The sequence below is a fragment of the Toxorhynchites rutilus genome, chromosome 2 (assembly GCF_029784135.1).
Source record: "Toxorhynchites rutilus septentrionalis strain SRP chromosome 2, ASM2978413v1, whole genome shotgun sequence".
In the NCBI taxonomy this organism is placed as follows: Eukaryota; Metazoa; Arthropoda; class Insecta; order Diptera; family Culicidae; genus Toxorhynchites; species Toxorhynchites rutilus.
In genome coordinates this window covers 197934004-197961535 of record NC_073745.1, presented here as the reverse complement: position 1 = coordinate 197961535, position 27532 = coordinate 197934004, and the positions used below count along the sequence as shown (strand labels likewise).

At 38.8% G+C, this 27532-nt stretch overlaps 2 protein-coding genes across 2 annotated transcripts in view; one reads left to right on the top strand and one right to left on the bottom strand.

Moving 5' to 3' along the window:
* LOC129768813 (uncharacterized) overlaps nt 1-27532 on the top strand; it is a 48943-nt gene that overhangs the window by 14259 nt on the left and 7152 nt on the right. The window lies entirely within an intron of this gene.
* LOC129768811 (puromycin-sensitive aminopeptidase) overlaps nt 1-27532 on the bottom strand; it is a 33184-nt gene that overhangs the window by 4625 nt on the left and 1027 nt on the right. Inside the window, exons 2-3 of the mRNA XM_055770702.1 lie at nt 20470-21134; nt 4928-6565 (exon numbers count right to left, since the gene is read on the bottom strand). Of these exons, the coding sequence (XP_055626677.1) occupies nt 4928-6565; nt 20470-21134 (2303 nt within the window). The remainder of the gene's footprint in view (nt 1-4927; nt 6566-20469; nt 21135-27532) is intronic.

Below are 27532 nucleotides of genomic sequence, written 5' to 3'. Positions count from 1 at the left end.
ATGTGTCATGCAAGTAACCTCTCACGAACATGTAAAAAAATATGAGAGGATCATTCAGATACTTGTATGAATGACAGTAATCACTTGTGTTATATAAATGATTAAACCAAGAGAGGAACGAAGACTGTTGTTTACATATTCGAGCTTTATCAAACATCGCAAACCATTTTCGAAGCCTGCATATAAGTTTGAGCCGCATATTGTGCGATTCACATAGAACGTTACAATTCACTCATGCAGTCAGTGCTTGCACCAGCACCGCCACGTCAAATGTCAAACGAATGATCTATTCAATGTTATTCATGGTGTCGCCATCTACAACAATTTTGAATTGCAATGCCCTCTTTCAAATCAGCATGCCTAGAATCAGTCCTAAATTTAGAAAAAATCAGTGAAAATCATTGAACTATATTATTTAAATGACTAAAACCTGTAGTCCCGACCCTTTTTTAACAATAATAATATATAGACTGTTTTTCTCAGCTAGTCGTGAATTGATTTTGACTGAGAAATTTGAAACTGGGAGATATGTTGGCATAAAAAATGCAGCCAAAATTAAAACAAAAGCCGTGACACAAAGCCCAAACAAAAACCCAACGAGCCGTCCGTCTCCGTCAATTATTCTTTTCTACAAATCCTGCCGGTCGTTTTCGTTGAACGTATGCTGACGGGTCGTTACGTTGCCGGTGCATGTGAATGTTTTCATATGAATTGCATGGTAGAATAACTGACGTAACGGAACGTGACGGGGCGTGAACGTGACGTGGATGTTGTAAACCCACTGCACAGACAAGAGCAAAGCAATAAATGATACAAGAAAAATTACGTCATCATTCGGTCACCATTTGCGGAGAGCAATGAATGGGAAAAGAGAGCGGTGTTGCCAGTGAAACTATACGGTCTATATGTATATACATATTTCAAGGGATAGCGGCATTAAAAATGGAAAATATGATCTGTCTACCCTTCCCTTAGCCTCTATCGAGCTGAATAATCATATAGTTTGCACTCTCTGAGACTTAAAAATCAGGATCTGCTACTTTAGCTGAATATGAATCATTCGCTTTGCGTAGTCCGTACGATCCTGCTGTTTCATGATGCATGGAGAGGTTCGATATGTATATGTTAGGGTGGGTTTAGACTAGTGATATATTCATGTGAAGAAATATGATGAGATTTATAGAAATCGCATCAACCGTTTACACTAGCGTGAACTTCTATAATAAATATATTAATATTTTAGGTGAATTTATGAGAAATTCTCAAACGTTCATATATGCTGAATTTATTCAAGTTATATATACCTCGAATAAGTGTATCATATTTATTCTCACCCATTTACACCTATTTTCACGTGAATAAATCCATCTATAGCTATAGATCTCCCTAATGTAAACCCGCCATTAGAGTCAAAGAAGAAAATAAACTTTCTGCACCGAAAGCGTATATGATGGTTTTTCTTGCGTGTCGGTGTATCATGAAGTGCGAACCGATGCAATGTTGTCTCGTTCTCTTTTGTGTCGTGATTTGCAGCATGTAACAACAATAGAATGCCACTGGGGGAAATGATTTGTGTATGATCATATTTGAACGAACGAAAGCGATTTTTTCAGTAAATGGATCATTTGGCAAACACTGCTAGGGATGTATTCATGTGAAGAAATATGATAAGATTTATAGAAATCGCATTAACCGTTTGCACTAACGCGAACTTTTATAATAACTATAATCATAGTTTCGGTGAATTTATATATATATATATATATATATATATATATATATATATATATATATATATATATATATATATATATATATATATATATATATATATATATATATATATATATATATATATAAATGGATTTCTGTCTGTTTGTCTGATTCTTATGGACTCCGAAACTACTGAACCGATTGACGTAAAAAATTTGTATGTATGGGGTTTTGGGGCCGGGGAAGTTTTTTACGATAGTTCGAGGTCTGCCATATAAATGAAATACAAATTTCAGCATAACTCGAGAATTAAACTTCGAGAAATCGAAAATCGAGAATTCTTATTTCGTCGTCAATCGGTGTAGACGCAGTTAAAAATTGCTCCAAACGCGCGCGCTTTCAATTCGATTGTTTTTAAATTTATTTGCGAATTTATCAATTTTCTGTGCTAATTAACTTGTGTGGCGTTGGTTTTCGTGTGCAGCAAACTGAAACAAAAAGAACGAATATGAATTGCGAAATTTGTGCTACTGGGATCGCCGATAACATCAATCTGTGGGAGTGCGCAGGTTGTCCGAGACGATTCCATGCTGCTTGCATCGGTGTACATCGTAATAAGGTCGTCGAAATCACATCGTACGTCTTACCTTGCTGTAGTAAATGCCAGAGTCACGTGCGTACCGAGTTCGACATCGAGGAGCTTACTCAGCAGCAATCGAAGTTGGCTGAACAGCTGCAGCAAAACACGGAAAATAACCATCGGCTGACTCAACAACAAAAAAAATGTAAGCATTATACACGAAGCCATGGATAGACTGGAGGGGCAACTCGTCGATTTGAAACGCGAGATGTCAACAAACAGAAGCAACGACTTTAATAAAAAATCATATTACTTCACTTATTGACATAGCAATGATTAATTTGAAGGGAGACAATAACGAGTACCTTAAATCAATTACATCCGATATAACTCGTGATGTTGGCCAAATGCGTGAGGTAATTGAACAGCTAGGTAATTTATCACTCGAAATAGCTGCTAATATTAATGACGGATCACAAAATGCCCAAATCGGAATTCAAGTCCTAGATGAGGTGAAAATGTTGTCGACTATTCTGGGGGCATCGAGTAGTCATACCGAACGAGCGCAAATGTAGAACGAAATACAGCAAATTCAGGCTGGCGAGTTCTAGGATCTACCAGAAGGTGGAAAGCTGACTGGACCGAATATGACGCGCGACAACTCCGTAGGCCCAATCAACAAAAGGAAGCTGAAAAGGCCAGGAACCGTCGCAGAAGGAATCAAAGGATGAACCAACCCAATAGGAATAATCGTCGAAATGTTGACAGTAGAAGGAATTACAGCAACTCAGAGCACAACTATGTCCATAGATATACAAATAATAACAATAATGCGCGTCGCAGAAATATCAGGAGCAACTCACACATTAATAACATCCGCCATCATAACCCAAACAAATATGACAGTATATTCAACATGAACAACATTCGATTTAATAGTAGCGAATCCAGCAGCAGGAACAATAATCAACGCAGGAACAACATTAACAAACCAGTTCTCTAGGCCACCCGAAACGAATCCACGAATGATCAACTTCCAAAGAGGAGAGGTGCTTAACCCATATCCTGTGGACCATCAACCTCCACACACAACGCAGCTACATTCATCGTCTCACAGGTGCATGTCATGCTGCTGTACGACCAATAACGGTTGCTCGAGTTTTCACCATCACTGACGCATTCTTCGGATGAAGATTTAGTTCGTTCTGGTTTACTTGAAATAGTTATTTATTGTCAAAATTTCAATAGAATGCGTAGTGCGGCAAAAATGAAACAAATATATAAAACAGTTAATGCTTGCCTGTACAATGTAATACGGGCCACTGAAACCAGTTGGAACGACACAGTGAAAAGTGAAGAATTATTTGGTAGCAATTTTAACGTGTTTAGGTGTCATCGAGATTTGTCATTGTGTGACAAAAAATCGGGGGTTGGTGTACTCATTGCTGTTAATGCCCTGTTAAACGCAGTTTGTTTTCCTAGTGAACAACATAAAGAATTTGATGATATGTGGGTTAAAGTATGTATTAATGGCCAAACACATGTTTTTGTATCTATCTATTTCCCTCCTAATTTTGCCAAAAAACATTCTTATGAGAAATTTTTAAATATTGTAGAGTCATTTGTTGATGAACTCGACCCTAAAATTAAAATCCATATTTACGGGGACTTCAATCAAAATACAATGAGATATTGCAACTTATTTTCGATAAAACAAGCCAACTAGGTCTATGTCAAATCAATCCTATTTCAAATGAACTAAATTGTTTCCTAGACTTGTTGTTTACTAATTGCACAGAAGACTTCCATGTTTCGAAAGCTGAATGTCCTCTTTGGAAAAATGAAAAATTCCACACTGCTATAGAATACTCTTTATTTATCGATAGCACAAGTACACGGCCCACCGATTGCGATTTTGAGATAAATTTATGCCATACAAATAAAACACAAATTTCAGTATAACTCGAGAATTAATCAAGTAAAATCAGTAAAATCAAGGGGGGTCTTCGTAGCCTAATTGGTTGCGTGTCCGCTACTAAGCGAACGATCATGAGCTCATAACTCAGGGCCCCTCAACTGACTATCTTAGTGTGTTATTCTAGCAACTATGTCCACGCAACAATCATCACTGGGGATTACCGACACCCAGTCCCTTACCGCTCACATTTTCGGTCTGCTGCATTGGCACTACAGCCCAACTGTGAACATTCGAACAATAGCAATATTCTTTCGCCGAAAAAAGGCGACATTTGTTGTGCATCGACAGAATAGGAATTCTCTTGCGCCTAAACGACAGTAGCCGTTATAGATAAAACAAATGTTAATCGATAGATAGCGCCTCACGCCTCAAAATGGTAACAGTGTAATATACAACAAAAGTTATCTTAAGATAAAAAATGTACACGAATGAATTCGGCTCTGTTACAGCTGAATTGCTAAATGAGCCTAATAAAATAAACTGTTGGGATAAAAAAAAAATAAGTAAAAGAATCCATCCGCTTATATACCGGCAAAGCGGTATTAACGCTAAAAATCTTGTTTATCCAACGCAACGCTCCTGTTTTCGAAACTTTGAACTTACACCTCGGTACATAAATGAAAAACGTAGTCCTATGTGAAAACATTTGTACTTACATCAACTGTTGAGCTCCTTCCTGCCTGTACGAGTGCAAATAAATCATCTAGCAATCCCAACCGGTCCAAGGCTTGCATTTTATGGCTACTCATTTCGGGTAGAAATTGGACCAGCATCTCAGCTGGATATTGCGTTCTATAGTAACCAATCGATTCCGGATTAAGCTTTACCCAGTCGTCCGCATTGACACCTTCCACGACAACTTCGACCGACTCTTTATCCATAATGAAAGAATGAGCATTTTTTGCTTTTGGAGTAGAGATTGTGATGGGAATCATCCACGATTGTTTCTGCTCCGCTTGACAGCCATCCGCACAAAACTTCTCCTGTGTTAACCTAAGAATCCTAGAGCTGCCATCTTGCTCGGCAGACGTTATTCTCACCACAGGGAATCCCATTTGTTTGGTCCAAGTCGACATGATGCTCTCAACGGGTTTTTTGCTAGCTTCCTCAAATGCTGCCCAGAGATCCTCGGTGCATGTGTTTTTATATTTATTACGGCTAAGGTAAATGTGCATTCCGTTCCGGAAATCATCGTCACCCAAAAAGTGGTAAAGCATACGAATCACGCTGGCCCCTTTGTTGTAGCTAATCTCATCGAATATCTCATCGATTTCAGCCGGATGTCCGACGGGAACTTCAATCGGATGAGAGTTTTTTAGGCAATCCAATTGCAAAGCGTGCGTGTACATATCGGTGATGAACTGATTCCAAATCGAGTAATTCGGAAAGAGGTGATTCACACACAAAAACTCCGAGAACGAGGCGTATCCTTCGTTGAGCCAGAGGTGAGTCCACCACTCCATCGTTACGAGATTCCCGAACCATTGATGGGCAATTTCATGAGCGACAGTCAGAGCAATCGATTGTTTCCGAATGAGTGATGTGTTTTCAGGATCAACGAGAACGAATGTCTCTCGATATGTGACTAGACCCCAATTTTCCATGGCACCAGCGGAAAAGTCTGATATGGCAACTAAGTCCATTTTTGGCAGTGGATAGTCGATGGAGAAGTAAGAGTTATAGTAGGGAATGACATCGATTGCGACGTCCAGTGCGAACTGTCCTTGCTCGTTTTTACCCATGGGGGTGTATACTCGAACCAAGACTCCGTCTTTGGTTGTTCCTTCGACATAATCAAATTCTCCGACGACAACCGCCACCAAATAGGTGGACATAATAGGCGTTCTGCCGAATTTGAGTACCCGAAAATCGTCCAATGGAGTCTCACTTTTTATTGGCATGTTAGACAGCGCTATACGATCCTTCGGCACGGTCAGTGTGATGTCAAATGTTGCTTTAATGGCGGGTTCATCCCAGCATGGAAAACATCGTCGCGCATCGGTTGCCTCGAACTGTGTCACGCCCGCAAATCGCTCCTCACCCGATGGGGTGTAGTATTTGCTCCTGTAGAAACCCTTCATTTTGTCGTTCAGTTCTCCGGTGAATTCAACGTCCAGAGTGGCCGAACCGGCGGATATTTCTGATGGAAAGATGAAGCATACTGTCTCTAGGTCGCTGTTGAACTGTGTTTCGCTAGAAGTCTGCACCGTCTTCTCAGTGCCGTGCGTAATCGATGCGCTGACAATGTCCAAATCGAGTGCGTTGCATATGATGCGATCCGTTGGTGATTTGACCTGTGGAGGTTAAACAAATATTAGTTAGTTGAACAGCTTGATTAACAGCACGTGTTTTGTCTTTAGAAATGAAATGGTCGCAAGTCGTTGTATATTATAAATAAATACAGTTTCAGAATGCTTTGTATAATGATAAACGAGTAGGCATGCTATTTCTTCGAAGTAATGCTAAACGCAATTCAAGTGCTGTGCGGCTTGTCTCATATGGAATGGGGCACGTTTTTACACTGAACCGAATGATCAGGTGAACAGCTGTTTAGCACAGTTGTTCGATGTGAAATATAGAACGTTTGCATGCATATGGAGTACTCTATCAAAGAAGGAAGAGGGTTTCTCTACCTGACGGCTTCACTATCGACGTGTCAATAAGCATTTGTGTGGAAATAAACCGAGCCGTTCTAATACAAAAGAGAAACCCACACAAACATGTTTTGGCACAATGGTAAAATTAACTGAATATATTATTTTGCTTGAAATTTTGCTTTTGCAATCTGACCTGTATACGAATGATCAGCAAGTCCCGGTAATCTTAATCGTAACGAAACTGTTTACATTAATTTATCCCGTAAATTTTGTACTTTAAATCTATTGGTATGGGTAGTGGGAGCAAAGTGGTCACCTGTTTGTTTGGTAGTAGTATTGAATATTTATGCCGTATTGATGGTCACCTCATGTTTGAAGAATTTCATGACTTTTGACACACCCTGTACTTCAGTAGAGCCAAGGAAAGTGAAGTGGAAGGTAGAACGTAATGTCAGCATTGCCGTTCGGACGTATCCCGTAAGTTTGAACTTATTTACATAGATGGTATCCAAACAACACTAAACATTGACTACAGTTTCGCCGGAACGGTTGATTGTCGTTATGCACCAGCACAAAAAACAAAGTTACAAATTATGCGCCAGTGGCGGTACCACGATCAAAGCACTCCCTGAACCACATTAGCCGAGCCAGCTGGCGGAAGCATATGCATAAAGGTTACTAGGTTACTATTTTCAACGACAACTGTTTATTTATTATACTGCTTCAAATACCTTCGACGAAATCAAATGTAACCATGCCAACGTAAGTAATAACATAAACAAATCCAAACTTTTCGTCTTGCCATTCCTCATACGTCTTTTCAAAATAGTGTAAATTACGAGCCACCTGTTCACTCCACCATCTTGAGTAGAGCTGTTGCGTTTAAAAATATAAATAAAAACAGAAATCGCTTCTCGATAGCCATTCGACATAGTTTTGTGGGCATTGTATCTAAGGAATTTCTCGTGAAATTTCGCTTATTGAATCTGATATCTTGGACAAATAATCAGTTTAGACGACTGTTCATATATTCTAGGAGGGATGAACAGATATTTTGTTCAATTTCAGCGATTAATTCGCATTTTGGGGGCAATCCCGCTTAATGTTTGGGGACGAAGTGGTCAGTGGTGGATAACGACATAGGGGAAGTGGGGGCATAGTGGTCACCCTAAGGAATATGCCCATTTCCAGCGTCCACATACCGATTCAATTCCCGTTTCTCGAAGAATATTGTAGTTCAATTCATTGTTCTTCAAGATAGCAAACGGCTTTAACTATAAAAATTCAAAATAGTACACTTTTCACCATCAGGAAAAAAGGTGAAAAATCGAACATTATTTTTGCTTGGAGGTAAAGTGGTCACCTATAGGGAGCAAAGTGGTCACTCGCACATATCAAGCTGGGATAGATTTATGCGTTTTTTTGTCCAAATTTGTTTAAATCATACTTGATATAGTAGGTACATGTATGAAATAAACTTGGCCTATTCACCTAGAGACTCAATTTAAATTTTCTCATGCATACAAAAACGTAGTAAGAAACACATAACGCATAATGTAGCTTGGTTTAGTGAGAGTCGCATATTTATCCAGGATCGAAGCCACAAAAGGATCTTCTTCAAGTGCAGAATGTGATGCGGTATACCAACTTTAGTAAACAGAACGATGTGAGTTGTTATTCACCTATGACCACTTTGCCCCCAAACATCAAAGTAATTTTGACGTAGGACTACGTCTTTCATTTCTATACCGGGGTGTAAAATCAAAGTTTCGAAAACGAAAGCGTTACGCCGGAGACCGAGATTTTGAGCGTTAATAGCTCCTAAACAACTGAACGAAACGGTATGATAAACACTTCATTCGAAAGATAAAATGTCTACGCGTTATATACTTGTTACTTTTTGATCCAAAAACTTGTTTCAATAGTCTTAAAATTGCTTTCAAAACAGGCTATTGAAATCACCAATCGGTATATAAGCGAGCGGCGCTCGGAAATCCACTCAGTTCTAATTGAACAGCGATTGGAGCATGTTGTCGCTGTTGCGGTGAAGCTCTTTATTTATCATGAAAGCGCGGATGAACGGTGTCACCAAGAGCCTGTTTGTGCACCCTAGGCCAGAAGGGAATCTATCAGGAGGAGAGTGATGCCACAAACGGTTCCCTGGGAAGACATCGCTACACACACATACACGCGCGGCTATTAACAGGTGGTTATCGAGTTGGCATTAACCACTGGTGGGCTTCCAGTATCGAGGAAAATGTGGAAATATCTAATCGTTACTGAAAATAATCTGCCAGTTCCTTTGGGAATTTTCAAAATATATTCATGTGAAAGAGTTTAATTGAATGTTTTCTATCCATGTAACACTGTGACCAAATATGTTTCAATCAAGTGCTATTAACAGGTGGTTATCGAGTTGGCATTAACCACTGGTGGGCTTCCAGTATCGAGGAAAATATGGAAATATCTAATCGTTACTGAAAATAATCTGCCAGTTCCTTTGGGAATTTTCAAAATATATTCATGTGAAAGAGTTTAATTGAATGTTTTCTATCCATGTAACACTGTGACCAAATACATTTGGTTTTGTGGTTTTTCAATCAATCGCAATTAACAGGATAGCTTCAGAAGATTATTCTTCCCCATCAGTAGGATATTTCCGTATCCAATATTGTATGCGCCCGCAATCGATTATTGCTCAGTCGCCGAAAGTTCCAAGCTCAGAGAGTTCATTCCCCTCTAGTTTGCCTTCCAAATTGCCATCGTAAACCACACCTTCTCTCGATTCAATCACACACAAAAAGCATACTTAAGCGATATTCTGGTGGTGAGACACATTCATTTTTCGTGAGGACATCGACAAGACAACATCGTTGCCTAACGTGCTGGAGGAGGTGGACGGCGAAGGATCGACACATACACGCGCAGAACTCTTTCCGTTAGGATGCCATTCAGCATCGAGAAAGTTCCGGAAAGATCTAATCATTGCTGGAAAATAATCTGGCAGTTCCTTTGGGAATTTTCAAAATATATTCATGTGAAAGAGTTTAATTGAAGTTTTCTATCCATGTTACACTGTGACCAAATATGTTTCAATCAAGTGCTATTAACAGGTGGTTATCGAGTTGGCATTAACCACTGGTGGGCTTCCAGTATCGAGGAAAATGTGGAAATATCTAATCGTTACTGAATATAATCTGCCAGTTCCTTTGGGAATTTTCAAAATATATTCATGTGAAAGAGTTTAATTGAATGTTTTCTATCCATGTTACACTGTGACCAAATATGTTTCAATCAAGTGCTATTAACAGGTGGTTATCGAGTTGGCATTAACCACTGGTGGGCTTCCAGTATCGAGGAAAATGTGGAAATAACTAATCGTTACTGAAAATAATCTGCCAGTTCCTTTGGGAATTTTCAAAATATATTCATGTGAAAGAGTTTAATTGAATGTTTTCTATCCATGTAACACTGTGACCAAATACATTTGGTTTTGTGGTTTTTCAATCAATCGCAATTAACAGGATAGCTTCAGAAGATTATTCTTCCCCATCAGTAGGATATTTCCGTATCCAATATTGTATGCGCCCGCAATCGATTATTGCTCAGTCCCCGAAAGTTCCGAGCTCAGAGAGTTCATTCCCCTCTAGTTTGCCTTCCAAATTGCCATCGTAAACCACACCTTCTCTCGATTCAATCACACACAAGAAGCATACTTAAGCGATATTCTGGTGGTGAGACACATTCATTTTTCGTGAGGACATCGACAAGACAACATCGTTGCCTAACGTGCTGGAGGAGGTGGACGGCGAAGGATCGACACATAAACGCGCAGAACTCTTTCCGTTAGGATGCCATTCAGCATCGGAAAAGTTCCGGAAAGATCTAATCATTGCTGGAAAATAATCTGCCAGTTCCTCTGGGAATTTTCAAAATATATTCATGTGAAAGAGTTTAATTGAATGTTTTCTATCCATGTTACACTGTGACCAAATATGTTTCAATCAAGTGCTATTAACAGGTGGTTATCGAGTTGGCATTAACCACTGGTGGGCTTCCAGTATCGAGGAAAATGTGGAAATATCTAATCGTTACTGAAAATAATCTGCCAGTTCCTTTGGGAATTTTCAAAATATATTCATGTGAAAGAGTTTAATTGAATGTTTTCTATCCATGTAACACTGTGACCAAATACATTTGGTTTTGTGGTTTTTCAATCAATCGCAATTAACAGGATAGCTTCAGAAGATTATTCTTCCCCATCAGTAGGATATTTCCGTATCCAATATTGTATGCGCCCGCAAGCGATTATTGCTCAGTCGCCGAAAGTTCCGAGCTCAGAGAGTTCATTCCCCTCTAGTTTGCCTTCCAAATTGCCATCGTAAACCACACCTTCTCTCGATTCAATCACACACAAAAAGCATACTTAAGCGATATTCTGGTGGTGAGACACATTCATTTTTCGTGAGGACATCGACAAGACAACATCGTTGCCTAACGTGCTGGAGGAGGTGGACGGCGAAGGATCGACACATACACGCGCAGAACTCTGTCCGTTAGGATGCCATTCAGCATTAGGAAAGTTCCGGAAAGATCTAATCATTGCTGGAAAATAATCTGCCAGTTCCTCTGGGAATTTTCAAAATATATTCATGTGAAAGAGTTTAATTGAATGTTTTCTATCCATGTTACACTGTGACCAAATATGTTTCAATCAAGTGCTATTAACAGGTGGTTATCGAGTTGGCATTAACCACTGGTGGGCTTCCAGTATCGAGGAAAATGTGGAAATATCTAATCGTTACTGAAAATAATCTGCCAGTTCCTTTGGGAATTTTCAAAATATATTCATGTGAAAGAGTTTAATTGAATGTTTTCTATCCATGTAACACTGTGACCAAATACATTTGGTTTTGTGGTTTTTCAATCAATCGCAATTAACAGGATAGCTTCTGAAGATTATTCTTCCCCATCAGTAGGATATTTCCGTATCCAATATTGTATGCGCCCGCAATCGATTATTGCTCAGTCGCCGAAAGTTCCGAGCTCAGAGAGTTCATTCCCCTCTAGTTTGCCTTCCAAATTGCCATCGTAAACCACACCTTCTCTCGATTCAATCACACACAAAAAGCATACTTAAGCGATATTCTGGTGGTGAGACACATTCATTTTTCGTGAGGACATCGACAAGACAACATCGTTGCCTAACGTGCTGGAGGAGGTGGACGGCGAAGGATCGACACATACACGCGCAGAACTCTGTCCGTTAGGATGCCATTCAGCATTAGGAAAGTTCCGGAAAGATCTAATCATTGCTGGAAAATAATCTGCCAGTTCCTCTGGGAATTTTCAAAATATATTCATGTGAAAGAGTTTAATTGAATGTTTTCTATCCATGTTACACTGTGACCAAATATGTTTCAATCAAGTGCTATTAACAGGTGGTTATCGAGTTGGCATTAACCACTGGTGGGCTTCCAGTATCGAGGAAAATGTGGAAATAACTAATCGTTACTGAAAATAATCTGCCAGTTCCTCTGGGAATTTTCAAAATATATTCATGTGAAAGAGTTTAATTGAATGTTTTCTATCCATGTAACACTGTGACCAAATATGTTTCAATCAAGTGCTATTAACAGATGGTTATCAAGTTAGCATTAACCACTGGTGGGCTTCCAGTATCGAGGAAAATGTGGAAATATCTAATCGTTACTGAAAATAATCTGCCAGTTCCTCTGGGAATTTAAAATTACATTCATGTGAAAGAGTTTATTTTAATGTTTTCTATCCAAGAAACACTGTGACCAAATACATTTGGTTTTGTGATTTTTCAATCAATCGCAATTAACAGGATAGCTTCTGAAGATTATTCTTCCTCATCAGTAGGATATTTCCGTATCCAATATTGGATGCATAAAACCTTGTGGCTCCAACGTAACGCTCTCGTTTTCGAAGTTCTCCAAATATTCATTCATTCAGAATGAATTCAGATTCAACTTCAAACAAATGATCTCTAAATCAACGATAGTCCTACGTCACCCTTGCGGTTATACCATAGATATAACCCACTTCCTGTTTTTATGCTAATTAATCGCTGAGATTAAACAAAATATCTGTTCACCTCTCCCAGAATATGTTAACAGTCGTCCAAATTGATGATTTGTCTAATATATCTGTTTAAATAAACTAAATTTCACAAGAAATTCCTTAGATACCATGCGCACCGAACTACGGCCGAATGGATATCGAGAGATCAATTTCTGTTTTTATTTATATTTTGATATCCGATAGCTCTACTGAAGTACAGGGTGACTCAAAAGTCATTAGATTCTTCAAACATAAGGTGACTATCAATATGGCATCTATAGTCAATAGTTATACTACCAAACAAGCAGATGACCACTTTGCCCCCCATGACCAATTTGCCCCCACTACCCCTACAATGTTTTGTTCATTAACCCTTTCATTACGGCAGTGTGCTCCGCCAAAGTGCTACCCCTGTACGGAGCACTGCGCCGAAAAGTATGTACATCGCGCTGGTGTGATCGAAGAGCAGTATGATTTTCATGTCGTCTAAAGACGCTCGTAATGAAAGGGTTAAAGCTGATATACCTTTTCACATTCTGCTCTTGAAGGGCTCTCTTTTGTGGCTTTGATCCTGGAAAAAATTGCCACACCAACTAAACCAAGCCTCATTATGCGAAACGTTAGGGGGGTAGCCGTGATCGTTACGTAAAAAAATTCCATTTTTATTCCTAAACTTCGCCCTGCACAACATTTGTTTTGCGTTATCACATCCACGTTTTCTTACTAAGCGCACGTTCATGGGTCCAATCGCAGAACTGTTCATTGATAGATCTTCTAATCTAACCTATAAAATTACCTTTTACTATAAAATTCCTAGTACTATCAGATTATTTTCGGACACAATTCTCGTTCAAGATTTTTCAACCACTTGCAAATAACATGTTTCTCCGTTACATGGAATAAATGTTTGATACAAAAAAAATAAAATTATAGAATGAAGACAGCCCTAAATCGGACAATTCCTTTCTCGAGTTTTGCTCTCATCAACACATTCGGTGATCCATTTTTATTTATATAGATAGAAAACGATATATGAGGACGTTTTATCATAATAAAATCCATTTAAACTTTCGAATAATTTTTTGTATGGCAGCCTCCCCCCTAAGAGAGGGGGCAGGAGTATCTAACTACCATAGAATCATTTATTGTACCTTAAAATCTCCACATGCCAAATTTCGTTTCACTTGCTTGATTAATTCTCGAGTAATGCAGAAATTTGTGTTTCATTGTATGGTAGACATGGACTTTATCAACGATCACCCCAATCTGTTTCGGTTTTAGAACATTTGCACCGCAATCATGAAGTCAAAGCATGTTCGTGATGCGTTCGCCACTTTGAATGATGCAACTCACAAACTGAGTGAAACACATCGATCTGCATTGGAAGGAATCCAATCGGAATTGGTGAAGAACCGGGATCAAGTGGAATTATTAACAACCGAAGTCTCCAATGCTCCTACAACACCAAAACCATGGTCGAGCCTTAAACGACCAACTGTTAAAAGATCCATTGGTGCTGCGGAACTAGAATCTCCAAAGCTACCTACAAGCTACCTACTACCACTATCTCTGTTGTTCCCCCAGAGCATGAAAACTGCTGGGTATACATGTCCCGAATCGATCCGAAAGCCATTGAAGACGACATACTGTTGCTAGTCACCGAGTGCATTCCGTGCGACGAACCCATAGTTGTTAGAAAGCTGCATACTGTTTGTTTCAAGTATTTAGAAAAACAACATCAAGTTCAATTGTTCCATTTTGTTATTCTAGGCATATCTGTTCCACCATGAATTTTTAAGCCCATAATCAAGTATTGAATCAATTCAGGAAATATCGCCCACTCTCACTGGAATCCGTCGTTAAACATAACATAGAAAGATTCAACTACTATCCTATTTTACTTTTTTTCAACTACGTTTTACTATTGATTGTTGAATTGAACAAAACAAACTGAAAAACCTGAATTCACTCAGATTTATTCGGACACCAGAACACTTTATCTTACTTTCTTTAGTAATATACGCCAAGAATAATACATCAAATCTGACGTTCCAGGACCAGACTTTGGAGATTTGGAAAACATCTGAAGATATCTACGTAGGTGTTGAAGATGTAGAAATAGAAGCTACTGAACTGGGCGAGAACAAAACAATAGCTTTTAGGATTATCTGCTGAACCTTCAAATGGTTGGACGACTAAAGTTTGAATAAAACAATATAAATTTGAATAAAAACATATCCGATTAATTTGTTTAGAATGAAAAGTTCCTGTCCTGTCCATATCTTAAGCATTAACTATATAGTAACTTTAAGTCCGCTTCTCAAGCGTTGACAGTTCTCCAGTTTAGCCTTATTATGCTATCTTTTATTTCATTACTACCATTACATTTTTGTGTGTACCTGAAATATATTATTTTGAAGGTTTTAATGTTGTCCAATGTGAACAAGAATTCCCTAGTAACTAAATAAACTTCCATTGCACCTCAATAAAGCTATGTATTTTTACCACAGTGTATATGTTTCCTGGCATTACGTGGATACAGTGATGCTTCTGAATCCGGACGCTTTTTAATCCGGACACTTTTTCATTATATTCAATATTATGCCTAAACCATGGCTTTTTTTGCATGTTCAATTAATGTGACTGATAGTTACTATTGTGTCAATTTAGTTTAGCGTCAAAAATAGTACCTAGCTGTTAATAAAAAAATGTAAAAAATTAAAAATCAATGTGAATTTCACAAACCCATGTCCGGAATAAAAAGCACATTCAGAACATGCTTTTAAATCCGGACGGTCAAAAGTTGACGAATAAATTTCTCATTGAAGGAGTTGCATAAGGGTATGTTAGAAGACTTAGTATGGAATATGGAGTGTGGAGCAAAGATTTTCGACCCGAGAAACCCCAAAACTCTTCGGTATACAGCACGGGGTCGATTATATGACCCGCTTGTATGTACGTGGGTAACTTTGTAACTTTGTCTGTAGCGCTGTCCCACATTAATAAATACTTAACCCCCTCCCTGTTGACCGACTGATCTGAAATTTGGAGCACAACTATATCTCTACAGTCATTATAAAAGTACATATTTCATGATCTTGAAAATCCAAAATGGCGGCCGCTACAAAATGGCGGATTTCATATTTTCTCTAAATTCCATCAATATGGGTATCAAACGAAAGGGCTTAACTAGTAGAACACAGTTATTTATGAAAAAATCAAATCCAAAATGGCCGCCAGCACAAAATGGCGCCATATACATTTTTTCCAAACCATATCAATATGGGTATCAAATGAAAGGGTTTGATTACTAGAATATAATTATTGATGATTGATGAATTATTGATGATGAAAATGTAGATCCAAGATGGCGGTCGCTACAAAATGGTGGATTACACATTTTCTCAGAACCCCATCAATATGTGTGTCAAATGGAAGGGCTTGATTAGTAGAATATAATTATTGATGAAAAGTGTAGATTCAAGATGGCGGTCGCTACAAAATGTTGGATTACATATTCCCTCAGAACTCCATCAATATGGGTATCAAATGAAAGGGCTTTATATGTAGAATACAATTATTGATGAAAAATGTAAATACAAGATGGCAGCCGCTGCAAAATGGTGGGTTACATATTTCCTCAAAACCCCATCAATATGAGTATCAATTGAAAGGGATTGGCTAGTAGAAAAAAATGGGTAGGTTATATCTATGATATAACCGCAAGGTTGACGTGGGACTGCCTCAACGTAGCAATCATAGGTTTGCATTGATTCAATTTTTGATTGAATGCAACAATTCCCGAATTCAATTGAATTCAACATATTTGCTTTGTGAGTAAAAAGATTGTATAATTATATATAAGATCAATTCATGCATTGTGATGTGTTTGCCTAACATTTCGGTCGGAACAAATATGCCCCCGACTTGCATGAATTTGCAATGCCAATTTCCTCAGACACCTTGGTTCTAAAATCTGTGTTGGGGAAACACATTTCAATTGGAACAAAAATACCCCCGACTTTAATGTATTCGCAATGCCGATCTCTACAACGCTGCTTGGTTTAGAAGTCTGTGTTAGGGAACACATTTCGGTGAGAACAAAAGTTCCCATACTTTCATGTATTTCCAATGCCGATTTCCCCAAGGCTGCTTGGTTTTGATGGCTGTGTTAGGGAACACATTTCGGTGAGAACAAAAGTTCCCATACTTTCATGTATTTGCAATGCCGATTTCCCCAAGGCTGCTTGGTTTTGATGGCTGTGTTATGGAAACCGTAGATCGGGCCAATCAAAATGAGGCAGTTAGGGCGTTTAGATAACGCTTAACATTCTACAGTTATTCAATTGTTTATCTAATGAAAAATAACATTTTATTAATTCCGATAGAAGCGTAGAAATATTCCCTATCAATTGATGCAAACATCTTTCCGATCCAGTAAGAAATGTTCGAGTTATGAACATTCGGAATCTTTCATTTTTTTCTGCATGTTCTGTGTTTAGGTTTTCATTTTACCCCCCATATACTCCGGTTAGATGTAGTCCCACGTCAACAATCATTGATGAAAAATGTAAATCCAAGATGGCGGCCGATATAAAATGGTGGGTAACATATTTTCTCAGAACCCCATCAGTATGGGTATCAAACGAAAGAGATTGACTAGTAGAACACAGTTGTTCATGAAAAATGCAAATCCAAAATGGCCGCCCCCACAAAATGTTGAAAAACAAAGTTAAAAAAAATATTTTTTCTTCAAAACTGCATCAATATGTGTATCTAATGAAGGGGTTGACTATTTGAACACAAATTCAAAATGAGCCACGTCAGATTTCCATTTTCTACAGTTAGTTGTTCCATTACCTCGATTTTATTTAAGTCTCATCAATGCCCTAGATTAATGAGTGAAGGGGTGTGCTAACTACTAACTGCTACTTGCCTTATTATTTTCTAGCTTTTAGTACATCATCTGTATCATCATTATATGTAATCACCATGAAACCGTTGAACTTAATTTTTTTTTACTTATTTATTTTTTTTATTCTTAGTATATAAGATCATTTGTATATTTCTCTACAATAAAACCGTTCAACAATTTCTTTAAAATTTTGGATTTGCATTTTTCATAAATAACCGTGTTCTACTAGTCGATCTTTTTCGTTTGATGAGGTTTTGAGAAATTATGCAATCCGCCATTTTGTAGTGGCCACCATCTTGGATTTATATTTTTCTTCGATAACTGTATTCTACTAGTCAAGCCCTTTCATTTGATACCCATATTGATGGAGTTTTGAAAAAAAATATGACGGCATCTTGTAGTGGCGGCCATTTTGGATTTCCATTTTTCATGAATAACTGTCTACTAGTCAATCCTTTTCATTTTATACTTATATTGATGCGGTTTAGAGAGAATATGTAATCCACCATTTTGTAGCGGATGCCATCTTGTATTAACATTTTCCATCAATATCTATGTTCTACTAGTCAAGCTTTTTCGTTTGATACCCACATTGATGGGGTTTAAGAAAATATGTAATCCACTATTTTGTAGCGGCCGCCATCTTGTATTTACAATTTCCATCAATAACAGTGTTCTACTAACCAAGCCCTTTCGTTTGAAACCCATATTGATGGTGATCTGAAGGAATATGTAATCCGCCATCTTGGATTTACATTTTTCATCAAAAATTGTATTCTACTTATCAAGCCCTTTCATTTGATACCCATATTGATGGGGTTCTGAGGGAATATGTAATCCGCCATTTTGTATCGCCCGCCATGTTGGATTTACATTTTTCATCAATAATTGTATTCTTCTAGTATTCTTTCATTTGTTACCCATATTGAAGGGGTTCTGAGGGAATATGTAATCCGCCATTTTGTAGCGGCCGTCATCTTGGATGTACAGTTTTCATAAATTACTGTATTCTACTAATCAAGCCCTTTCATTTGATACCCATATTGAAAGGATTTAAAAAATATATATATATCTCGCCATCTTGTAGTGATCTTGTAAAAAAACAATAAATAATTGAATTAATAAAAAAAATTGTACTATACGTGTTTCCATTTAGTCCCGCTACTTATGACGCACCTGTTAATAAGTTCTACAAAAATTAATAAATAATCTCTCAAAGAATTGCAAAGAAAACAAGTGTCCGGATTTAAAACCAAAAGTGTCCGGATTTCAAAGCATGATTAGAAAAGTGTCCGGATTTAAAATCACGACACGATGAAAGAAATTTGAAATTTTGAACAAATATAACATGATTTTGTGGAATTCTGTGATTCATAACTCAGATGAAGGACTTCTAATTCTATAGGAATGCTAATTTTTCATGCTATGATATGTCAATATTTTTTAGTAGTTGAAGTTATATTCGTAAGCGCTTAAGCGTCCAGATTTCGAAGCATTACTATACCATCAACATCGTCTTAACATTAATTTCTAAGCCAATCAATGATACTAAAGCTAAAATTATATTTAAAAATTAGACTCATAAATCTAATACAGATTTCAATAGTTTTTTTTTTGAGAAAAATGTAAGATGAAAAGATTTTTTCGCATGAAAAAAATCGAATTTTGAAGTAGTCTCATTGCTTAAGTTTACTGTCATCATAATGATCCATTCATAATTTAGGCTTTCTTCAGAATATTGCCCTTTCTTGGGCATTTTAACACATTATGGACCGCACGTTTTGGGGCAAACTTGTACGCTTCATTTTTTCGGATTCCACGAATGAGATCGTTTCCTTTGGTGTGAATGAGACGAAGCCGAGCCATTGGTCAACCTTGTTAGATTCTTGGTAAACCAAGGATTTAACGATCAAATGTAGAAAACACGGATTATTTCAAGATCCATCCGTAACAGACGGAACGCGAAACACGAGAAAACTCGTGAGCGGCCCGTAATATGTTAAAAGTGAACAGCACTGAACGCAGAGAACTTTTATTTCTGCCTTGCACGATGGACAACAAAACAAAACAAACTTCAGCGCGCTAAGCGATAACCATGGTAACCATGTGGACAAACCAACATCAGTGAATCGGACAAACCATGATCAGAATTGAGGTAATCGAGATGCATTAATTACATGATTTAGATATATCCTTGATTACCGTTCTCCATGGTGACCCTGAAACCCGCGGATAACTGGAGTTCTACTGTATCAATTCTAGATAGTGTTACAATATTATTGCATTTTTAAGCTGTCTGAATGCAAATGCTTTTCGCAAAAATGAAATTGATTTGACGCCTTTTGTTATTCAATTAAAACAATTCAGTGGATTTTAGCGAGTAATGTGCGGATCAAAACATTAAAATATTCGATGAATCTGGGAATAAAATGCCAATGCATGTTGTTCTATTGAGGACAAATTGTTAAACGATTGTATCGTTTCTCATCATTTCGTTTGTGATCTCTTTAAGAAATACTTTACCGTATGGTCATATAATTAAACCATTTATGATCTACATAAAATGTTAGTATTCGCTTACAAAATGTTGACGGCTTACCTGTATTTGGACAGAAGTTTTCCCCTCGAATGTGAACGCTGTTAGGTTCGGTTTCAGCGTCAAGTCATAATGCATCGGCACCACATTCTCGGGCAATCGCTGAAAGGCCGGCTTGGACATGTTTATCGATTCACCAGCGAGATATGTCTCGCTCCTATCACTATCACTTTTACGTTTCTGACCTTTATCTCCACTCGGGTCGCTACTCACACAATCAGCTACGTTAGGCACTGTGCAGAATTGCTTTATCGAACAGCTTCTTGGTTGTGAAACACTGCCGCTCGGGTGAAAACGGTAAACTGTGTACGAATAATTTAAATAACTTTTTTGAAACGCCGGTGATGCTAATGTCCTCCTGCTGGTGATAGCAGAATTGCGATGATTATGGTGATGCAGTTGCAAGGATGGCGCTCGGGTTGAATCTGATGCCACGAGGTGCGAATCGGTGGTCCACGAGGTGATGGAAAAAGTGCGCGCTAGAGCACAAAACGAGCGCTTTCTACGCAGAAACTGCAGCGAACGCCACAGCGACAGGTTCGGTGGTGACGATGACAAGTGAGAATTATAAAAATTCAGGTTTTCATTGGCGACAGCGACTTTCCCGTACGAAGAATGCTTTCTTCTCTCGAGCGGTGGCCACGAACTATGTGCTATCTTTTTACGAACTGCGAATTACGACGGAGATAAGACGGTACAAATTATTGCTGGTTGACTTAATATTGCAGTATAATAAAATTAATATGGGACATCCGATGAGGGAAAAGTGGTTTTTGGATCGTTCAGAAAGCAAACGGTATGTGCTCACCGCCATAAGCAACGCGATAAACTGAGTCAGTGGACGAACCAGTATTCTGAGTGAACCGAGTTTCTGTGTGATAGTAACGGCTCTCCCGTTGTATTACAACTGATATGGTTGTACGATATGACGTCTCGGTTCTCGCATACAGTTGTAGCGATCATACGGTGGTTTGTTTTTCGTTCATTCATTCATAAATCTCTTCTGAACACTGAACCGAAACATTGTATTCGAGGGCATATTTACGATACAAATAAAACTAAAAAGGCCTTAAGGCAATGGAATACGCGTTTCTTTAATAAACATTTTTTGTTGCTCAATGTTAACTTATCCTAACTCTAAAGCGGTAAACTATTCCCATCTGTGTTTATTTGATTAGGCTCACTTAGCGTTAAGTAGACATGAGCGTATTAAATTTTATCGGGTTTTTCGATAAAAAAACGCTACAAAAGTTTTTTGACGTAGGACTACGTCTAACCGTTCAATATGGGGGCCCATTTCAATATTTCAGTGTGGAAAAGTGTTCAGTTTTTGGACGCTGATACCTCCTCAATTAATGAATGGATTTTGGTTCCAAATACACACATTGATAGGAAATATCCTCAGCAATTGTTTATATGCTACACATTACGGGTTCTCAGCTCATATAAAGTTCAAATTGATGAAAAATTGGAAGAAAGAATTCCCTACTTTCCCATACATTTTGTCTGCGCTCCCGCAGCAAATAGCTATTCATTACAAGCAACCACTGGTACGGGCGAAACATATGGACAAGGTGAAGGTGGGGGACGAAAAAGAGATTATGAATAAATATAGGCGGTCGCTACAACGTTAACTATATGGCTATATAAAGTGAGCGATGGTGGTGCTTGGCCACATTCTATCATCGGACGCCAAGCAGGAAAGACGCTATCTTGAGATTGATTTTGAGCATAAGAGATATCGCTGCATTTGCAGGGGATGTATGCGGTGAGATACCGCAAGAGGAAGAGACAGGAGTTTCTATGCGATGTGGGGCAGGAGAGCCTATCGAAGTGTGTTAAAAGCGTTGGAAGCGTCGCGCCGAGTGAAGGAGAGGCTAATCGCGCTCGATTTGATTGAATGCTGGAGTTTTTAAACACAGTTATTCATGAGGAATCCAAAATCAAATTATATCACGATACCAGACGGTAAATTCCTATTACGATATGCTTGCCATCAAGTGTGTGTTCGTTGCCGGCTGAACAATAACCCCTACAACATTTGCACTGCGTTTGAGTGTTTAGATGCAAATACGAAACAATCAAAATTTGTTCATTCTATCCTTTAACTTTTTTTCTTTAATTTTGTGCATGAAAAGTTGGTAATTCTGGGATCTGTGCTCCATGATATTCGAATCACCCCTTGGTGTAGTCCTACGTCTCTCCGGTTATGTCCCCGACATTACCCACCCGTCTTTTTTAAATAAAAATCGAGGGGTTGTATCCGAGACACGACCGCTTAGGACGTAGATCTACGCATTCTTTTTTTTTTGAAATTTGTTGGTTTATCATTTCGGATATTATTTGGGAATACATCGAAATTTTATAGATAACTCTTTAGTAAAAAGTTCCGGGGACCCTGAATAGGTTTAATGGCTTGCATGGTTTTGTAGAATCATTTCGAGAAGCAACGATCCTTCTTGCCTTTGCGAGAACTATACATTAATTCGTCATATGTAACAATTTGTATCTTTATATGAATAGCTCGGATGCTTGTGTTAATTGCAATTCCAGATGCACTTCAAGCGAAATATTCGCTAGCGTTCACAGCTCGAGAGAAAACATAAAACACAAAACGAGCAGAATAAGCGACCTTTGTTGTTTCAGGCACAGAAAAATTCTGAGAATTTTCCTCAGATGAGATGCAATACTTACACGCTAGTGACAGCTGACTTACTATGCAATGGTGAAGTTTACTTCGCAAATATTCTTTTTTCGCTATCCCCCTTCGTTGTGTCTATTCTAGCCGATTCGGGCCAAAAATATTCGGTTGTCATTGAGCGGTAGCGATTCCCATTCACAGTAACGTGCCGGTCTTGATCCTCACCATAAACCGCACCAAACCGTTTTTTTTGGGATGCAATGGTGACTCATGGAATACGTGTGGATTGCTGCCTGACCACTAACGCATATTTTGCTTATTGACGAAGCCGAGAAGCGAAGATGATTTTTTTATGAAAACCCGGATCATTTTCAAGTTGTTGCTCAGCCCAATTCACGAATATACGACGCTTCTGGTGATCAAGCGGCTTGAGTTTTTGCGTCAATTTGATCTTGTAAGGATGTAGGCCAAGATCTTTTCGCAAAATTCGCCACAGCGACGTCACAGAGATGCCCAACGCTTGAGAACGATCGTTGACCGCCGAACGTCTGTTTCATCACCGTACTATTGTGAAGTTTTGGACCGATGAGAACCGCGATTAAGAACAAATGGCCAGGTTTATTGACGGAAGGAGTGTTCCTCATCCACGATAATGCGCGGCCCCATTCTGCTCGCGTAACTCAAGAGCAATTGAAAAAATTCATTCTGCTCGCGTAACTCAAGAGCAATTGAAAAAATCAAGAGCAATTGAAAAAATTCAAATGTGTTCGAGCATCCTCTCTACTCCTCAGTCATATTTCGGAGTGGGCGAAGAACTGCACTCAACAAAAAAAATAGAGGACCAGAATGCGACATCGAAAATTTTGAGTGGTTTTTGGAACGCTGTGCCTCTGTTATAAAACTATGCATTTGTTAAATAAATAATTGGATCTTGCTTTCACAACTGTCAATCGATTTACTGTGTGATCGTTATGTCATGCATATTCATAATCCAAAATGAAGGGATTCTATTGGAAAGTGATAGTCGCTAGGGGCGATGTCTGAGGAGTAAGGAGGATGCTCGAACACAGTCCATTTGAATTTTTTCAATTGCTCTTGAGTTACGCGAACAGAATGGGGCCGCGTATTATCGTGGATGAGGAACACACTTTCCGTCAATAAACCTGGCCATTTGTTCTTAATCGCGGTTCTTAAACAGGCGTAGTAGAAAGTTGTACAATAAGTTACCTCTAATTCGACATCACGCGTAACATTTTCGCCTCTAATTGGACATTTTTGTAAACATCGAGTTTGGGACCCAAATTATGGCACCAGATTGAAACTCGACACTATACCACTGTCATCACGAATGTCCAATTACAGGTCGCAATCGAATTTCACATTAATCAAATGGAAACGAATTGATCAGGTTAATTGGATTATTACTGGCGAAGATGTGAAGGGCTGTCCACATACCACGTGGACAACTTTAGGGGGGGGACAGGGGGTACGAAATTGTCCACACTTGTCCACGATGAGGGAGGAGGAGTTTTAGATAATGTCTACGTGGACACGTTAAATATATTTGTTAGTAAAACATTCATATTTAAAGTTTTCATATTTATAGATTTATAGTAGTGAAATCTGAATGAGATCTGCTCTGTATTTACAATTTTTTTTAACTTTCCGCCCATCCTGACTATTCTGTATTCATCAATAAGAAGATCGAGTTGTCTGAGAATTTTACCCGGTCAAACAGCTCTATTTTTTCTTATGGTTGAACTTCTTCCTTGAAATGTATATTCTGAAAAAAAAACGCGCATGTACTGGGCGCATACAATTTATTCTCAAATTCTCAAAGAATGTTGGTATTCTTGTATATTCATAATCCAAAATGAAGGGATTCTATTGGAAAGTGATAGTCGCTAGGGGCGATGTCTGAGGAGTAAGGAGGATGCTCGAACACAGTCCATTTGAATTTTTTCAATTGCTCTTGAGTTACGCGAACAGAATGGGGCCGCGTATTATCGTGGATGAGGAACACACCTTCCGTCAATAAACCTGGCCATTTGTTCTTAATCGCGGTTCTTAAACAGGCGTAGTAGAAAGTTGTACAATAAGTTACCTCTAATTCGACATCATGCTAATTAGACAGACCTGTAATGCGACACGCGTAACATTTTCGCCTCTAATTGGACATTTTTGTAAACATCGAGTTTGGGACCCAAATTATGGCCCCAGATTGAAACTCGACACTATACCACTGTCATCACGAATGTCCAATTACAGGTCGCAATCGAATTTCACATTAATCAAATGGAAACGAATTGATCAGGTTAATTGGATTATTACTGGCGAAGATGTGAAGGGCTGTCCACATACCACGTGGACACGTGGGGGAACAGGGGGTACGAAATTGTCCACACTTGTCCACGATGAGGGAGGAGAGGTTTTAGATAATGTCCACGTGGACACGTTAAATATATTTGTTAGTAAAACATTCATATTTAAAGTTTTCATATTTATAGATTTATAGTAGTGAAAATTGAATGAGATCTGCTCTGTATTTACAATTTTTTTTAACTTTCCGCCCATCCTGATTAAAGGGTGTGTCACATCAAATTGCATCACGGAAAAAACGCTGTAGAAATTCGCCCAGTAGACCGATCCTTTTGAAAATTTTAGACAGTAAAATAAAAACTATTAAACAACTTTTGGCATTTTCTTTTTATTCATACTTCGAGCCCAAGCCCGTATGCTCGCACCATCCTCTTTACCCCGTCCATAAGGTTCTGTACAACGTCAGGTTGTAGTTTTTTTTGAACAGAAATCCATTTTCTCTTGAAGTCCGCCTCCGATTTGACAACTTTTGGGTTCTTCCGGATTTCTCTATTGGGCGAAGCTACGGCGCGTTGGGCGGGTTCATTTCCTTTGGCACGAAGGTGACCCCGTTGGCTTCGTACCACTCCAACACGTCCTTTGAATAGTGGCACGAAGCGAGATCCGGCCAGAAGATGGTCGGGCCCTCGTGCTGCTTCAATAGTGGTAGTAAGCGCTTCTGTAGGCACTCCTTAAGGTAAACCTGCCCGTTTACCGTGCCGGTCATCACGAAGGGGGCACTCCGCTTTCCGCAAAAGCAGATCGCTTGCCACACCATGTACTTTTTGGCAAACTTGGATAGGTTCTGTTTGCGATTCTCCTCCGGAACGCTGAATTTGTCCTCTTCGGAGAAGAACAACAGGCCCGGCAGCTGACGAAAGTCCGCTTTGACGTAGGTTTCGTCGTCCATTGCCAGGCAATGCGGCTTCGTCAGCATTTCGGTGTACAGCTTCCGGGCTCGCGTCTTCCCCACCATGTTTTGCCTTTCGTCGCGGTTAGGAGCCTTCTGAACCTTGTATGTACGCAGGCCCTCCCGCTGCTTGGTCCGCTGGACGAATGAACTTGACAAATTCAGCTTATTGGCGACATCCCGGACCGAACTTCTCGGATCACGTCTAAACATCCATTTTTGCCGTTCTTACCTTCCGGTCGATGGTTAGGTTCTCGAAGTATCGTTTTAGTACTCTGCTGACCGTGGATTGGGCGATTCCCAGCATCTTACCGATGTCCCGATGTGACAACTCCGGATTCTCGAAATGAGTGCGCAGGATTAATTCACGACGCTCTTTTTTTTCCAAATTTACGAAAAATTGACAGTGAAGCATGGCCAACGTGATCTATACACTCTTATCTGATTATAAGCGAAAGCTGAAGATATAATTCCTAAAAATTGAATTTCTACAGCGTTTTTTCCGTGATGCAATTTGATGTGACACACCCTTTATTCTGTATTCATCAATAATAAGATCGAGTTGTCTGAGAGTTTTACCCGGTCAAACAGCTCTATTTTTTTCTTATGGTTGAACTTCTTCCTTGAAATGTATATTCTGAAGAAAAAAAACGCGCATGTACTGGGCGCATTCAATTTATTCTCAAATTCTCAAAGAATGTTGATATTCTTGTAATATTAAAAATCACGATTAAGATGCGGATTTTGATCAGCTTCCGTGCTTGATGAAAATGGAAGATGAACAACAAATTCTTTCATGGGTGCACGGGCCGTATCTCTGGAGATGTGTTTCTTGAAGTGATGTTTTTCTTTATTGATATCTGGTAATTTTTGTAATACGCTTTTATTGGGTTGTTTTGAAACTTTGTAATGCTACAGATGACAATTAAATCGAGACCATGGTAAGCATGAGTACGAGAAACGCTACAATGTATGTATTACATATCCACCCAAACTCCGGAATCCGATCTGATTTGAAATTTCGCACTCTGAACGAGATCGACATTTGCATTGTGTAATCCATGGTTGCAACATTTGCACAACCCGATTAATAATGGATTTCCAGAATAAGTACACTTCTGAAATAAAGATGTGAACTTAAATTAACATTCTTATCA